Consider the following 15,518-nt stretch of genomic DNA (forward strand, 5'->3'; position numbering starts at 1 on the left):
AGGCAGCTCCTCATCTTCTTACCAATTGCCTTTGTGGCAATTCGCCAGTGTTCAAAAACTGGATTTCAATGTAGGATGTGAGATGTAACAAGGTACTCACCTGTTGTCGGTGGTGCTGAGACCGTAGAGGAGGCTGAGACCGTTCTCCTCCACCGTCATCTGGCTCAGCTTGTTCTGCAAACACACAGCGTGGACGTCCACTCCCTGGTGACCCAGAAACACTGCCTGCACATTCAAATAAACATATCAGTAAGACTACAATCCAACCCGTGACTGTCAAGTATTCTTTCAATGCACATTTGTGAGTCTCGAATATTCAAATTCAATTCTCTTTTTTTTTTTTTTTTTGCAGTTTAGATCCCAAAACACTTCAACAAACCTTCACCACTCCCAGGTCCAACAGGCCTTCTGCTAGTCCTGCCACTACAGTCTGTCCTAATCCCAGGGGTTGTTCTGGAGGCGAAGCTCCTCCGCTCTGAGGCTTACCTGCCGTAAATCAACACATTTATGATATGTTTGAAATGTAGTAAACGGCACGAATGCACATATTTACAACCAGTTTAATTTGTATGTGTTACAAGAGACAGGGGGTCGGGATAAACACATTTACAACATGTTTAAAACATAATAATGACACAGGAAATAGGATTTTTCTTTTATATCGTGGAGGCCTGTTTTCCATTTGTTTAAAGAGGAATAATGAGAGGGGAAATGGGGCTTGTCTGTCTGGGATATAAACATACTCATAATGTTTTAAATATCACAATGGCAGACACAAACTGATTACATAACAGTAGCAAAATGAATTACAAGTGGTTGAAAGTGGTGTAAAAAAACCCCAATCATGTCTTTTAAATTACATGGAGATGGTTTTGATGAATCTCTGTCATACTTTACCCCAGGTAAGTGTTGTGTTGTCAGGTTGTAGTCGTAGCAGACAGCGAGCTGTGAGGTGGGTGTCCTGGTCGTAGTGAATGACTGTAGCCCCCTGCAGCAGGAACTGGTGAACATCAGGTTGTAGTGACAACACGTACCTAGAAAAAGAGAATACAAAGAGTGTGGCGTGTGTGTGAGATAGGTGTAAATTTTTGCGTGAGTGTGTGCATGTTTCTTTCTTACCAGGGAATGAGCTCAGTGCCGTGGCTGAAAGCTCTGTGTGTCTCCTCAGTGCCCTGAAACTCTACCTCCTTCACCACCGGCTCAGACGACAAGTCACCTTCTGAATCCGACAAGTCCCCGACCATGAATCTGAAAATGGATAGAAGTTCCGAGAGAAGAAATGCAGTGTGAGGTTGTGAAAAAAAGAAATAAAAAAAAAGAGAAAGTGGTATGAAAATCAAAGTTTTAGTTTACTGATTTCTACAGGAAATCTATGAGTCTATCAGAAATCTGTCAGTTTCTATGTTGGATTTCAACTATTGCAGAGAGTGCAGTGAAGCAGTTATTTAGAAAATACATTGAGGTCTAGTCAAAAGAAAGAAATTAGCTGCATCTACAGTACAATAAACAGCTCTGTACTGTAGCGTGGTTGAACAAGCAAAAAAGCATCATGCATTTGTCATTGCACATTCCTTGACTACTAAACTACTTTCTACGCAAACTATCCAGGTGAGGTTAGACATCATTACTCCTGAAACTCTTACAATCACTTACAAGACACGGTTTGATTCTGGCGGTGTCCTAAATGAATGGGAACTAAGGGATGGAGGAGAATGAGACAAATAAGTAGGAGAGGAAGAGTGAGAAGAATAAAGAGCAGACACAAGCCCTCAGAAGTAAAGAGAATAATAGCAAAAAGACAATGCCGGAGGGAAAGAGAGAAACACAGGAAAAGAACACCTAAACCTCTGCGAATAAGAAAGATGATATTTATCTGCATCCGAGTACAAACGGATGAACAGCATTCCCCTAGCCAAAATGAAGTAGTGTTCCCTGAGCTCTAACGTGAAGTAATAACTCAGAGTCAAAGAGAACTGTCTAGAAACAAAGAGAAGATAATCCAGGTTTCCTCAGTAGAAACACCACAGCCCGAGCCTGAAATTAAATCAGTTCTCTAACAGCATTTCATGTTGGTGTCCTAATTCCAGCAAGCTACCTGTCACCAGTGTGCTGAAAAGTGCCAGAGCTCTGCTCCTTCCTGCCCTGACAGGAAACTAACCTGTTATCTCTTTTCTCTGTGACACAGGGGTTTATGTGAACATCACCTCATCTCAATAACAATCTGTAAATAAGTTCCTTCACAAACCCATTAACTTGTGCAGGTATTTTTGTGACAGGCAAATGACGCAGAATATGATGCTGTACAGTAGAAGTTTGGTGAGAATCCAGTTATTGTTATTATTATTGTTATTAGTTATTATCCATTATATTGTTTGAAAATCATTATATGGCAGTTGTCTTATTTATTACAAGAGAGACTGTTGTAGCGGCATGTGCATAAATGCCTTTTCAGAAACTGCAGTCTTTCTATCATTCACAGCATGGCAGGGTTCAGTTTTCATCAAAAAATCTGTAAATAATAGACCATTTTCTTTTACTTTGTCTATGAGTCACTTGTGAATGAACAGGAAAATAAAGAACACAATTTTGGACACAGAACTTTAGCAGGAAGGTCACAGTGCTAAACAATACAAAATTTCCAGGAGTGGTTCAACCAAAAATTAAAAATAGCTTAAGGGTGCCTTAACATTCCTCTAAATTGTTTGGTAAAGTGATAAAATATATATTATATTGAAATACAAATTGAGACAGATTTAGAATCAAGAATTCGTTCTACATGTTGCTCTACATTTTTTAAACATATTTTTTGAATGAAAAGAAGAAGCCAGAACGAAGAATTACAGTTAAACAGTAAACAAACAACTACGCAATCAACTGAAACACAGTGTCCCAGTGTGTTGATGGATTGGGTCACATGCTAGGTGCCATTCGATACTGTACTATATGTCTTAAAAGCTTATCTTGCACAACATCCCCCACACACAGTAAAAACAGAGAGATCATCCTTCAGCCGAATGGGCTTAAGACCCTGTGACAGAAAACAGTCACCAGTGTAACGTATTCTTAAACAGAACACATTCATTTTTTAAGAGCTCCAGAGTCGCAGTTTAATGCTTGATGCTGGACACCGAAAGGACTCTGTCTTTTGTGTAAACAGAATATAAAATAAAAAGGAAAAAAACTAACAAAACAAAGACACTGACTGATTGCGGCAGCGGTCCCTGAACGAGTTGTTTCTTGATGCGGGGGATGGTCCAGTAGAAGAGGGACTGGTGGACGCCTCATCAGGATCCTCTGCCTCCAAACTACGATTACAAGATCTGAGGAGAGAGTCAGAAAGGAGTGAAGAGCAAGAGTATTTGCAAATCTGAGATCAAAGCAAAAAAGGTGAGTAGAACAAAGTGGTAGAAATCGCCGGGGGAGTGAAGCAGACAGATAATAAAGTCAAGAAGAGAAGATCAGAGAAGACTGTCATTAGTCAGAAAGTACAGAAACAGTCTGTACATGGATGCAGCGTACCTGATAATCTGGAGGATGTTGCTGACAGTGGCTTCTTTTTCTGGGACATGCAAGCCATTTGGACCGGACCGCGACATGAAGTTGTGCTGGCCGCTGTAGTCGGACACAAACTAGAGAGAAGAGGACATGTTGGATTCTTACTTCTTGGATCAGTTATATAAGATGTGTGTATTTTCGTGTATGCTGTTTACTGTACCTCTATAGAGTCCTCTGTGTTGTCTGGAGGTGGTTTAAGGCTAATGATACTTGCCGTCCCGTCCAATGCGTCACTGAGCTCCTTCAGAAATACCCCACAGAATGGCACAACCTATGGTGCACGGACAAGACAGAGAAAAACACATCCAGTTGTGCTTTTGATTTTCTGTCATTCCAGTGCTCAGAAAAGAAAGATATACATGATCTATTATAGTCATGAAACAAATGCACACTGAAGAGGAGTGACCCACATGAATAACTAGACCATTACATTACCAAACGTCACCTGAGCAGCAACCCACCTTGCATCCTGGGATATTGAGAGCTCTGGTCACAACCTTCTTGTACTCAGAAGAAGACTCGTGCTGAGCCATGGCGTCCTTCAAGCTTCTCATGGTGTCGATGTCCGACTGGTCCATAAACTGCCACATCTTCAGCACCTTACGAGACCTGGAAGACAAAGAAATTCTCAATCAGTTGTACATTTATGAGCCCAGAATGATTATTTTAGCATGTTTGAGAGTGTCCTGTCTGAGTGTTGCTTAAAACCTGAGTCCTGCCAGGAACTCCATGACACCGTTGTAGTTCCCCATGTTCCAACAGCATTTAGCCACGTGGACCAGGTAGGAGAAAACCTCCCTCTTCTCCTCCATGGATCCTGCTGTCAGGACAAGCCACGTCACCCACGAACTCACCTATTGACACATACATATTACTAATAGTTACTATCACACTCAAACTGATGAACAAACAGTAACATTCTTGATGTCGCCGCTTATCCACCAGCTTTAGCACCTAAGATCTAAGCAGAAGTAGTAGAATTTTTGAAAAGTCCTTCTTTTCTGGACTATTCATTTATTAAAATGTTATTTATAACCATTTTTAATATTCAAATAAACATACTGTTATGAAAACGTACATGGATAAAAATCTTTAGTACTGGTGCAATATGCTGCACGTAGCTGCATGAAAATGTTTTAACAGTGGGCACTGCTAATTGAACAGTCTTCAGGTTGATACCAAACCACAGTAAATGTGTTAGTGTGTTATTACAACGTGTGTTAAAACCCAGTGAACAGGAGGCAAGGTCCACAGCTAAAGGACAGTCAGCTGAGACTCTCCGTCGTGTGTGGTCTTCCATGCGCTTGTGTCGTCTCTTTTAAATTCTGGTATGGCAACCTGTGTCTAAAGTGGTAGTCTATGCACAGGAGCATGCCAGCTGGCCACACTCTGACACTGACATCGACACACACTCAGACACTCAGACACTCAGACACACACACACACACACACACACACACACACACACACACACACACACACACACACACACACACACACACACACACACACACACGCCACACAAAAGAAAGAATGAGATCAGATATCTATCAGCTACACTCTGTCTCTGCTCAGACTGCCCTCAAGCACACTTAAAAGATACAGACCAGATATTTATCACAGTCAGCTTCCTTTCACATTTTTTGTGATGGACACACACACACACACACACACACAAACACACACACACACACACACACACACACACACACACACACACACACACACACACACTACGGGAAAAGATGAGATTTCAATCGGACTGCTCTCTAGCATATGTGTCTATGCATTTTAGCTTCATGAACTTATTCACACACACACACACACACACAGAAACTTCCCAACCCCCTTGCAGGCGGTAAAAACATCCCCCTGGCCCAGAGATCTATTACTGGGTTATGTAAGGATCTGTAAAGCCCACCACAGTCTGACTTCACAGGGACTAAATAAAGACACGCACACACCACACACACACGTAACAAAGTACAGTTTTAACACTGGTAAAATGTGATTTTTTTCCCCCCAATCTGACCTCTGACCTTTTCGTAGATTATGACACAAGCAAGTACAGCAATCATCCATTACACATGCAACCAAACCCCCCTGCCCATGTACAGAATACCGACCTTTTCACATACACTAGATATGAGACCATAGATACTCACATATCAAAATCAGGCACTTACATATACAATTTAACACACAGTATATACAGACATCTCAGATATGAGCTTGTACATACACAGAGCTCACTTCATAAACATATAATCTACAGTGTTTGATAAAAAGCTAAATTTTATTTGTCAGGCTTTAAAAAGGTGGCTGTCATAATTTCAAACTCACTCATGTTAATAGTGTTATGGTTTGTTAAGTCCCTATCCAATATGAGTGAAAGCATGCCAGTTTATGCATTCCTGTGTGATAGAAGCACGAGTATTCGGAGGGCTGAGGGCCGGGAAGGTTGCTGTGAAAATGTAATCCATCTCACACACTTAAAACTGTCTCGTCTAAACTGTTTTCCCTAATGCAATATCTTTATTGACTCAACCTGACAAACATTAAAAGCTAAAACTTAAGCTAAAGTTGCACCACTCATCCTCCAAATCCTGTCTAATGGATTATGCCGTTGAGTGGAACTAAAATTTAAATGAGGTTCAAAGTTTATTCTTGACCTTAAAAATGTCAGTGGAGAAAAAGACCTCACCACAAGGTCCATTTGGTAGCTGTTCTAGAGCTTTCTATCATATATCACATTAGCTTCATCTGCAGATGGAGTCGACCCATTCGTCACGGAATTGTAGATGTTAAAATTTCCATTTTCTCTGAGCACTTTAAGCATTCCATCCACATCTGCTGATGAAGATCAGGTGATATGATCAATAGCTCCAGAGCAGCTACTCAATGGACCTTATGGTGGGACCTATAATTAATTAACCATTCTCAATACGTTTATATTATAAAATACAATGGTCATTATTTCCTTCCTGTCCATTGAACACTATCCGCTCCAAACTCACCTGATCAAGGTGTTGCAGTATCTCTGTATTTACACAGATAGCTTTTTCATTGGCTGATATTTATAAATTTTATTCTTTTCTCACTTGTCACCATTTTCAGATGGATCAGATACAAAGCGTCAGCTACAGAAAACCCCCGCTGGAGCCAGAGAAGATGCAGCGTCTCGGTGTCTGTTACTTCAGTTGTGCGGAAGCTTCTTCCAGAATCTACTGTATATGGCTTTCTGACAAACAACGCCGCTGCCCTACAGTATCTTATCTGTTACTCCCTTGCTCTGTGCGTGCCAGGATGTGCGTTGCGTGCGTACGTTGCGTGCGTTGCGTGAAAATCTGCTATCAGTCACTTCTAGAATTATGACATAATGCGAAGCCATGTCAGCAGCTGGGTTGTATTACAATCGCCATCTAAACCATTCTGACCGTCTGAAAAGTGGCTTTTCGAAACCGTCGCACATCAAGGAGTCATACGGAGTTGGCATCTCTTCTGATATTCCAGATAGCAAAAGTGTGTACTTAGTGTTGTGTAAGAGAGATAGTAGACAGGATATGAAGATATGCTATATATAGAGAGAGCGTGTAATAGCAGAGAAGAGCAAAGCAGAGATGAAAACAGACAAGAGGACAATACAACAGACTAAAACTGTCTAAAAGGTTCCTTCAAACATCTCCATCCCTTATATACACAGCATAGGTGTTATCAGTTGACAAAAATTCAAGCACTCACACGCACACACAGACATACACACACACAGAGAACCGGAGCTGGGTACAAGCTGATCCCTCATTGATGTTTGTCTATGTGTCCATCTGTCTGTCCGTCTGTCTGTCTCCATCTGTGCGCGTGTTATTAGTTGAACTATGAGGGTCAGTTTCTCCTTGATACATGAATTACATAACCAAGGTTGACAGAGAACTATTACAAACTCAGCGCATGAGCACATACTGGTCCTGTCAAAGCTAAACACTCCAGACAGACACAAAGGGGTCCAAACTGTTCACCCTTCCTTGCCGCCAAATTCTCTCTTGCCGTGCTATCCTTTTTACAGCAGAATCTTTCACTCCCTTACATGGCTTGAAATTCAGGATAAAAAACCATTAGATAATTTTTTTTCATTTAAATTTACAACATGTTGTCAGTCAAGTGTGAGGGAAGAAATAAAACACTCAAACTAATTCATTTATATCTGCAAACAGTGGATCCAGTCCAGGACAGTCAACCAGAACAACCTCAACCAGAATGTTACCCACATGTACCTATATCTTTAAAAAAAACAAAAAACAAATGCATACCATGTGGAAAATGTATTTCCTCAAAAGAAATGCAATGTATCAGAAGTTCCAAGAGCCCATAGTGACATCTTAAAATGTCAATTTGTTCAACCAACCAAAATTTTCAGTTTTACTTACATAGACTAAGAGTAAAAAAAACAGAAAATATTCCCATCTGAGAAGTTTGAATGGGAAAAAAATATTAGTTAAAATTACTTTAATAACTAATTAATTATCAGAATAGTTGCTGATTAATTCTTTGTTAATCATAATCAATAATCTGAATCATAGCAGTACCGATAATGGTTATAAAAGAATAAAAGCAGAAAAAAAATCCCCTATTATGTGACAAGTGCCTTCTGAAAAGGAATTGAAAATGAAAAATGAAAAATATTGGAAGATCTTTTAACAGATATTTAATGTAAATATTTGACATAACACTGTCCATCGCTAAGGAGAATGTAGGTAAACGTCGAAAGCGTAGTGTACCGTCAGCTAGGGCAGGATACTCCTACATCATATCTTGTCTCCCTCTCCATCACTGTCTTCACACTGTTGTCATTTGACTGTTGTATCATTGTGCCCATATATGGCTACGATGCACATTTGGGAAACTATTTTTCATGTGCCTCTCCTCTCGCTGACTTAAATGAAAACCAGCTGATGTGAAAGGCATGCAACTTAAAGATGACTTCATCATTCCCGATCAGTCTCTCTCTGCCTCACTTTCTCTTTCTCACCAGTACAGTGTTGTGATTGTTTATCCTCAAAGTCACTCGCCATAAAGACACAAGACCCAGGAGAGCAGCTTCAGCCAACTTACATTGCACAGTGTGTGCTTCAGTCATGAGCTGATACGTTGGTATGTCTCCACTAGACAACACAACAGCATAAAGGAAAACATGATTGCTGCTCTGCAACGCTTTTCAACCTTTCATATTCATGTCAAATCGGAGCACAGGCATTTTCACTGTCTCTGATGATGTCATTAAGGGCAGGCTACAGAGTTATCTAAACAGGAGAAACATTTTTTTTTTTAAATCAATATTTTCCCAATAGTTGAGAGGTGCCCCCTTTTCAATATGAGTAACTCTACGTCTGTATAAGGCTGTGTGTAAAAAGTCAAGGCGTTCACGAGTCTCACCATCAAACTATCCCACATTCTTTGCTGAATCGTATCACAGATTCTCGAGTGATCTCATCCAGACTTCAGTCGTGTAGTAAAAACTGAGCTTGTGAGATATACTGTCGGCTGACTGGGAAAGTTACTGCGATGAGTCCCACGAGGATTTAAAGGTGGAAGTGGCCTACTGACTTTATACCTAAAAAAAAAGTGTCAAATGTGGATCTTACAGTTGAGGCAGAGCTGAAACAATTAGTTGATTAATCAATTAGTTGGTCAACAGAAACTATACTCGGATTGCTCACCTCGTTGAACCGTGTCACCAGGTCCTCCACAGCGTTACTTCGCTGAGCACTCTGGGTAGGCATGGCGGGCGCAGACAATGAGGCCTTGAGGTTTGGGTGGTGTTTAGTTTGGCACTCAGGACTGCCCAGGTCTCGAGTGAGGAAACAGAGGTAGTCCAAGGGAAAGACCTGCAGTAAGACACACAGTGTTAGGGGTGAGTATTTCTTATTACACTGAAAAATGAATGATTGAACAGAGACTGGGATTATTATATTAGAAACTGAATGTTGAATGAATTGAATTTTGAATGTGTCTTCTTCCCTAAGATGTCAATTCAGAATCAATATCTGTCTTTCCTGAACCCTGTTTCCTGTCCAACAACAACCACACAGTGCGTTTACTTCTTCTTCTTTTTTTTTGACCCCCAACATCTATTGTATGAATTCCTCCTACCCGTTGGTAGAGCTGCTGCTCTTGCTCGGTGAGGATACAGGCAATCTCCTCAGGGAACTGCACCAGGTGACGCAGCTCTGCCAGCTCCTTACTGATCCCACTGACACTGGGAGGAAGAGAGCTGCTGCTGGTCATACTGCTGGCCAGCTGACGTTCTGGATGGACAAGTAAAGGAGGCGGGAGAGACAAGAAGAGAGATCAGTAATTTTTTCCACATGTGATATCACCATCGAGCATTCTGAGTGAGAGAAAGACGGGTAACATGAAAACAGGGTGAGAGAGATGAACTGTGGACAGGTTAATGCAGTCAAGGGGAAGAGGGAAGAATGAGTTGAAATCTTCGCAAGAGCACAAAGAAAGCAGAGTCTGCTGCTCCTCATACCAGTGTGGAAAGAAGAGAGAGCAGGAATGAGAATGAGGAGAGATTAAGAGTGGGACATTATCTACTCTGGTGTTTCCCTTTCGCCGTGAAAGCTCTAAGCCTCAATGAAATGTGGATCAGTTTTTCAGGATTAAACTGAATGTCACAAGTCTTCTGATCCACCAATCCCTGCATACCATACTCTCTCTATCCCTCGACCAGCCAAAGGAAGTCTGCACACTTCACCCGGTGGAAGTAAACAGCATTGATCACCTGCCAGTTCCTCTGTTTGGATTTCAGTCAGGTCCATTAGTCTGTCTGTTTACACACACACACACTCACTCACACACACACAAACCTGTCCTCATCTCTGCTAACAAAGGACTAATGGACAGTTTCTACACTGGTGCTAGAGCTGCCAGGTAGACATACAGTACATTGTCGGGATGGATGCCACATAAACTAACAGCCGTTTTCCAGCACGGGAGCTTTGCCAGGAAACATTTGAGGGAGTCTTTGAGGAGTTTCACCTACATTCAACTGCAGTACCTTACAGATCCTATTTTAGTCACTGGGATACAGTTCCTGCCCCGAAAACCTCTCTGCTTCTAAAGCACAGACTGTCCGGGTGAGGTTTTCAGCACTGAATGCTGCTGAGTGGTCAGACCCAAACCATTACACAACCTTTATTCACACTGAACCAAGAAGGTGTCAGTGAATCAAGTGTTTGTCAGAGAGGTAAAATAACAGGAAAGCAAGACGATGTACAGCAAATCAATTGAGTACCAGGAATTAGACAGATTCTCTCTGTCAATTATCACACTCACAGAAATCTCACGCAACCACCCACATACAAGACTGTGTATGCACACACATATGCAGACACACACACTTAAAGGTTGTCCTTGATAATCCTTGAGATGTGCCACAGGTAGCCATGGCAACAGCAGTGATTGCTCTGCAGGAACAACACTTGCTTATTTACACAGTTTGATTTGTGGATCCGGTCTCACAGCTTCTGTAATGAACTCACAGTGCTTGCGTGTGTGTGCATGTGTGTGTGTTTGGAGAGCATAGACAGGAAGGGGAAAGGAAGAAAGGGAAGAAAACCAGAATAAAAGAAAATAAACTTGATATAAACCTTAGTTAAAGGACGCAGCAGGAAAAGGTTGTTTGATCAGAGAGAAGATGGTGAAAAATGTTTCATACAAGCAAGAAAAAAAAAACAAGATAGAGAAACAGAGACAGAAAAATGAGAGCAGAAGAGAGATGGGAGGAGAAGACAGAGAAAAGACAGAGAGGAAGGAAGAGATAAGTAGAATAAGTGGAAATTTTGTAGTTTACACAGGTGTGAGCTATCGATCACAGTTAGAGCGACAGAATAATCCACTAAATTCTTTAAATGTCCTACACAGAGACAGACTACAGGTTGCGAGCTACGATTCATGATACAGTGCAGACCGGGAGCATATTTTTCAGCCGTGTTTGCATTAAATGAAACAGGAGAATCAAAAGAATCTGACTACTGAAAAAATGAAAATGTGTTTCAGAGAATGGGCATCATACGCGACCTGCAAATAAAGTTGCATACTGAACAAATCCAAAGCTCAAACACGGCACCTCCTCGAAAAGACGTGCCACTTCAAACGAGCGCTTCAAAAGAAGTTGTGTAGAAACAGCTGCAACTTGTAAAACAATCAGACAATGAAGAAAAGTGCGGCCACCTACATATCAGACCACGTAGTTCATCTGGTTCACAACATCTATCATCTGTCGGCTCCTCTCTTCCTTTTGCATGGTGAAGGTATGCCAGAAAATAACCTTAAGGATTGTCTTGTCCTTGGCTTCCCATAAAAAAAAAAAAAAAAAAAAAAAAAACAGATACCTTTACAGCAAAAAAATATGCCCTGAATATTTTTAAAAATAATAAAATAAAATTAAAATTGTGAGTTGTTTTCTTATTAGAGAAAATACAATTTGAAATATTAAGTTTATAAAGTTTAAAACTATCCAGTCTTACATCTATCAAACATATGAGCAGTATCTCTCTCCTCTCTCGCCCTGAACTGATTTTGCAAGCTACCCTTTTGAAGTGGAAATGGACACATCCTCAAATTAGTCATATGAATATCATCACCATACAGAGGCCTCAATCATTAATTTATTCATCTTTCAAACTGGGAAACACACAGGGAGACAAAGCTGTCAGCCAAGGCAGTGACTGAAAGGTCTTAAGAGATTCTGGGGAATTAATTAAAAGCAAATGTGCATTCGCAGAGAAAACAGAAAAGTCCCAACAATAAAACAGTGATGATCAAAAACAACAACTGCACTGTGTACAGTATATACAGCATATACATATAAATGTAAATTCCTTGCTATTTAGATAATTTTATCATTCAAAAGATAATTTTTGTGTCAAAGCACTGGCTTCAAATTAAAATTAATTTATCCAAAAAATTGCATTAGAAAAAAAAAGTATCAGCAATTCAATAACCTTTATCATGTGCTATTCATGATATCCTCAACTTGTTCCTGCAGAGCTTCACACACACTATACAATATCAGCAGTGATACAGAAAACTCTGATAAATAAACACTGGGACTGATTACTGGATGGAATGAGATATTGGATTCCAGTGATAGTGATAAGTGTATCTAATATTATCAGCTGTAGACCCATGAGAAAAAGACCTCTAACCTTTTATACATCATAGACCCTAATTTGAGAAACACTGATAAGCCACATTGAACATGCAGCACTCCTGCTGTGAGACTGAGAGAACATGAACCTGGACTAATTGACCATGATGTCCCTGTGATTTTTATGCATGGGTTTACTCATGTGTAATGCATGCTGCTGAATACAAATACCCTGTGTGTGTGTGTGTGTGTGTGTGTGTGTGTGTGTGTGTAGGGGACTCTAAATGCAGAGGTGAATGGAGTACATTGGCTGCACATCCTTTTTAACCACTATTGTGATATTTTGGTTTTCAACAAATTGCATGCCATTAAGAGAGGCAGGATGTGTGTGTGTGTGTGTGTGTGTGTGTGTGTGTGTGTGTGTGTGTAGCAAATCAGTGTTTCATGCGTGATTTCTAATACTAATAGGGTATAAGGTTCAGAGGTTTAGAGTGCTGTATGTTGGTCATGTTTGTAATGTCACATTTCATGTGCACAGGGCTTTAGAGCGTAGACTTGACAACAACTCTGATTATTTGTTATGACTTTATGTCAGCTTTGCCAAACCTCTGATTATAGTAACTTTATTTCAGCCACGATGACCAGTTCATCCATCATCACATCATCCTGCACAATTTATATAAAGTAGATATTTGGAAAAACACTGCAAAATGAGGAGCACCTTGTTCAGTCAAACACTCCATCTGCCTGATTTGCCTCTAAGTCAACCAATAACTGACTCATTGCTGAGCATTGCTTTTCAGACTGGTTGAAATCTTTCAACAGTTCACTGAGGTTTGTTCTGTTTATCGAGTGATTCACAGCTATTAATACCAGCTAAAGGAAAGGAACCTTGAACATAGGCCGCGCTGTCTTTCTTTGCCAGCCAAGTCCACACATAAAGCTGATGACATCTTCCCCGCACGGGTATGTAGGGCACTCAAACAGGTGCAGCACGAACACTTTAAGTCGAGGGACTGTGCATGAATTAGCTTTTTGAACCTATAAATACATCATACGTATAAATCTTATTTAAATCATCAACAATCTTCTTTATTTTTTGCTTTCTGCTTTCTGGGTGGAAGAGTCGCTCATGTCCACAAACTGTCCTACACCTCAGTATTAACATCTGAATCTTGAGCTACTGTGGTGTTGCGTGTAAGCAAACATACGTACATGAAAAATATGTAATTTTTCAAACAATATAATCAAAAGCCAAACTGCAGCATCAGCCAGTTTCCCTTCAGACAACAGTTAAACAACAAGTTCCTCGGTTATATTCCATGGCATAAATAGCAGAATAACATCTGATACTGCCAAGTCCTTCCTGGCACGCATACACATACACATGAAAGTAAATACACGAAAAAGTCATATACACCCTCGTGCAGATAAAAATCAACAAGTAGTAGCAAACAAACTAACAGTGGCAAACATCAACACACAAGAATAAATAGTGTAAGGACTCACAGTACGTAGACGCAGCCAAGTACACAGACACACAGCAGCAGCAGAAGCAATAAACATTGATCTGTCTGACTGCTGACAACACTGAGTTATCACAGGGAGTTTTCCCTCTTGGATCAGAAATGCACACTATTGCACATACAGTCCCACGTGCAGACATAAATATAACATTTAGAGTCTTCTGACCTTTCGTTGTTAGAGGGGAGGACTACGACAACGAATCAGCGTAAAGATAATTTCGGACTGATTGAGCAAATGCTTCCTTGTTACGAAAGCAAAGATCAAATTAGAGCATCAAATAGGGCACATAATTAAATCAAGTGAATGTAGATTTGGAGGTTTTGGAGATTCTTAAAGCAGCATAGTAGTGCTTTACACTTATCTTCACATGAAAAGCATCAGGTGAAACCTTACTGTGAAAGAGGCACATTCACTTTCTACTTGCAAACATACTTTGCAAAAAAGAGACTTAAGACCTTTAGCCAGTAACTTCACAGTGACTTGATACAAATCAGATGGAACACATGGGTAATCTTTGTGGTTTTGTTGTACACTGTAAAACTCAAAACATATTCATGGCCATGTGTGACATTCATTCTTAGGGTCAGTTCAAAGTGATGTTACCCAGGGACCCAGAAATTCTTCACTGTCATGCCATCAGGTTTCTGGTATAAAGGGGGCACAGTGCACAGCACTTCATCACACACACACTTTCAAAGTGCTGTATCACTGATCGCACTTTTCAATAAACATAAACTTTTTCTAATTAAATCACAATGTTTGCTACTGCCCCCTGCAGCTTCTATTGGTTACAGACAATCGCAGCGAGTTGGTGGCTAATGTGTTTTGAATGTATGAGTTCATGAAATCTTGCAATATATGCACGCAACACGTAAAGGAAAAAAAAAAAAAAAAAAAAATATATATATATATATATAGAGCAACAAAAAACAAAGCACAAAAGGCTTGCTTTTTAAAAAAAAAAAAAACATGAATCACAGGTAGGTGCTTATTTGCCAGTAAGCAAAGCAACATTAAAACCTTCCCCAGATATAGATACACCTTTTGCAGTAAAATCTACAGAAACACAGAAAAACACAGAATTTAAGAGGCTGCAAACGGCCAATTAAAAGGTCAAACACAAAAGTCCTGCCAAGAGAGTTACAAAGTACAAAAACTGAAACTATGAGTCTGCATTTGGCAACAATTAGAAAAAAACAGAGACAGTCATGTAACACAGTCACAGGAAACCCAAGAAACTAACTATAAAAGTGTAGTATCAATAGACATTATATAATCCAAAACC

General features: G+C 40.2%; 1 protein-coding gene across 8 annotated transcripts in view; it reads right to left on the minus strand.

Moving 5' to 3' along the window:
* Window positions 1-15,518, minus strand: part of plce1 (phospholipase C, epsilon 1) — a 103,000-nt gene that overhangs the window by 43,181 nt on the left and 44,301 nt on the right. For 4 of the 8 annotated variants that reach the window (XM_056365895.1, XM_056365896.1, XM_056365894.1 and 1 more), the window contains exons 8-19: window positions 9,703-9,857; window positions 9,270-9,437; window positions 4,264-4,409; window positions 4,017-4,164; window positions 3,716-3,826; window positions 3,520-3,629; window positions 3,204-3,320; window positions 1,654-1,695; window positions 1,120-1,248; window positions 898-1,034; window positions 380-486; window positions 101-225 (exon numbers count right to left, since the gene is read on the minus strand). In XM_056365895.1, the coding sequence (XP_056221870.1) occupies window positions 101-225; window positions 380-486; window positions 898-1,034; window positions 1,120-1,248; window positions 1,654-1,695; window positions 3,204-3,320; window positions 3,520-3,629; window positions 3,716-3,826; window positions 4,017-4,164; window positions 4,264-4,409; window positions 9,270-9,437; window positions 9,703-9,857 (1,495 nt within the window). The remainder of the gene's footprint in view (window positions 1-100; window positions 226-379; window positions 487-897; window positions 1,035-1,119; window positions 1,249-1,653; window positions 1,696-3,203; window positions 3,321-3,519; window positions 3,630-3,715; window positions 3,827-4,016; window positions 4,165-4,263; window positions 4,410-9,269; window positions 9,438-9,702; window positions 9,858-15,518) is intronic. The other 4 variants (XM_056365898.1, XM_056365897.1, XM_056365901.1 and 1 more) reach the window with 1 other exon arrangement.

This window comes from Seriola aureovittata, chromosome 21 (assembly GCF_021018895.1).
Source record: "Seriola aureovittata isolate HTS-2021-v1 ecotype China chromosome 21, ASM2101889v1, whole genome shotgun sequence".
Classification (NCBI taxonomy): Eukaryota; Metazoa; Chordata; class Actinopteri; order Carangiformes; family Carangidae; genus Seriola; species Seriola aureovittata.